At 34.0% G+C, this 2,025-nt stretch overlaps 1 protein-coding gene across 1 annotated transcript; it reads right to left on the minus strand.

Moving 5' to 3' along the window:
* Positions 1-240: 240 nt before the first annotated feature.
* Positions 241-599, minus strand: LOC117212146 (probable glutathione S-transferase 6). Its single transcript, XM_033456663.1, has one exon. It carries the CDS (start codon positions 529-531, stop codon positions 358-360), a length of 174 nt encoding a protein of 57 aa, XP_033312554.1. The 5' UTR covers positions 532-599; the 3' UTR covers positions 241-357.
* Between the last annotated feature and the right edge of the window lie 1,426 nt (positions 600-2,025).

A 2,025-nucleotide genomic window follows, 5' to 3' on the forward strand; every position in this document is an offset into this window, starting at 1 on the left:
GAGTGTTTGTCGGGGGATCTAAAAGATTCTTTCGAGTTGAGCGTCTGAGATTGCAGAGAAGAAAATTTGGAAGCCATCGAATTCGTGATGTCGATAGAAATCTTCAGTTGGAATCGTTGTATCATAACGTAGTCTGCTTATTGTCGATAAGACTTTACTAAACTAAAAGTGACTACTAAAAGTTTCTATCCTCTAAATTCTATCTACGATTCTATAATCTAAAAACTGACTTTTGCAAACAAACTGTAACATTCGCTTAACGGAAAGACATACGTATCTTGTTTGTACTCGTCTTTTCACAATGAATTCTTGAACGTCTGTCTCTGTGGTGAGACAAATGCAAAGTCATCTCATCAGTTACTCACCTTGCTCCAAATCTTCAAGAGTATCGACGAGCACGTCGCATATCAACGCATCCCTTTCGTTCCTTCCCATTAGATCGTACTTCCTCGCCAAGTATCGCGCCACAGCGTCAGCCTGCGCTACCGGTTTCCCGTCTACCTCCAGCACAGGCAGCTTTTTATAAGGCATTGCTAAGAACAAACATGGCTCATATGAACACTGTGTAGAGGGAAACGATCGATAGGAAATCACAACACAGCTTCAGAGGCCGTTGCGTTCTTGTGAATAGATGAATCGAAATCATTTCGGTTTTAATCAACATGGCCTAGTAAAGAAATACAGAAATGTCTTCTTTCTCCTTTTTTTCTTTTCTTACGATTACGATGGACAGGGTATCGCGTATTTTTGACTGTTGGGAAGAACAGAAGTTTTTAAAATCAAGGATAAAAGATAATACCAGACACGGAAAAAATATTAGAAAATGTACACGGTTCTTGTAATGAAAATTGAAATGCAAGGAATATAAATCGAATGTCTCTTGCGAACGTAATTTTGTGTTTTACACCGACAGGATTGATTTACAGACTTACGTTGATCTTTTGTTTCTCTATCTGCAAGCGACATATAAGATTATATCGAAGACTATGCTGCGTAAAACTTTTATTATACTATTTACGATAGAAATGTCGCAACGGAAGATCGAATTTTATGTCTGCTTTGTTCTTTCGACTTTTTAGCTATGTTCTTGTTCATTTCCGAACTCATTTCAATTTTTTATCCTTTTTTTCCGACAAGTCCTAAAAAGTTTTTAAATTAACGAGAAACGTAGAAGTATTTTTGTATTCCTATTTTAAGTCACCTATTTACGGTTTTCTCAAAATATTCGAAATGCTTCGATTCATTGAAAACAATAAAGATTGCAACACAAAAATTCGAGAATCGTAAGTGAATTAAGTTGGTATTCGATAAACACGATATTACGGAAGCAAAACTTAATGAAAAGTTCGACTTTATTCCGTATGAAATTTTACTTTAAGTAAGTTTAGCCTGCACGTGAAACGAAAGTTTTATATACAGAAAAGTTTGAGTAAATGGTAGATATCTGAGAGTTGAACGATGAAAGTAAAAATCGATTCTTCACGCTTACAATCCTTGTATTCAGGCCAGAGTTGTAGGGGGATCCTCTCGTCGATATACTCGATGCCAATATATGCAAATATGTACCGTATATGTTCGGCACTACCACGGGCATTGAAGTAGATTAGTTTGTAGGTGGGTTCGTCGCTCATTTTCCTTGCTCTGTCAACTTATCGAGAAAAATGTTACAATTAACTCGTGTAATTAACAGACTGTGTGCGTGTTTGTGTGTAGAGAGAACAATTTATTTATAGATGGAATAATTCGTATAATACGCAAAATAAATCATTTAGAAGGCTGGAATATGTGTTTTTGAAACAATTAATTATGTCGAAAAATATTTCAAACGAGATATAATTATGAAAAAAAGAATAATTAAATGTATGTAATAATAGTTAAATGTATGTAAATGTAATAATTAAATGTAATTAGTTGTGAAAAAAATAATAATAAAAAATAAATAAATGTAAAAAAAGAATTAAATGTAATTAGTTTCTTTTTACGCACGCGATATTATTGGCGATATATGAAGGTCAACTTTATTTT

This window comes from Bombus bifarius, unplaced genomic scaffold, assembly GCF_011952205.1.
Source record: "Bombus bifarius isolate JDL3187 unplaced genomic scaffold, Bbif_JDL3187 scf7180000008282_frag, whole genome shotgun sequence".
In the NCBI taxonomy this organism is placed as follows: domain Eukaryota; kingdom Metazoa; phylum Arthropoda; class Insecta; order Hymenoptera; family Apidae; genus Bombus; species Bombus bifarius.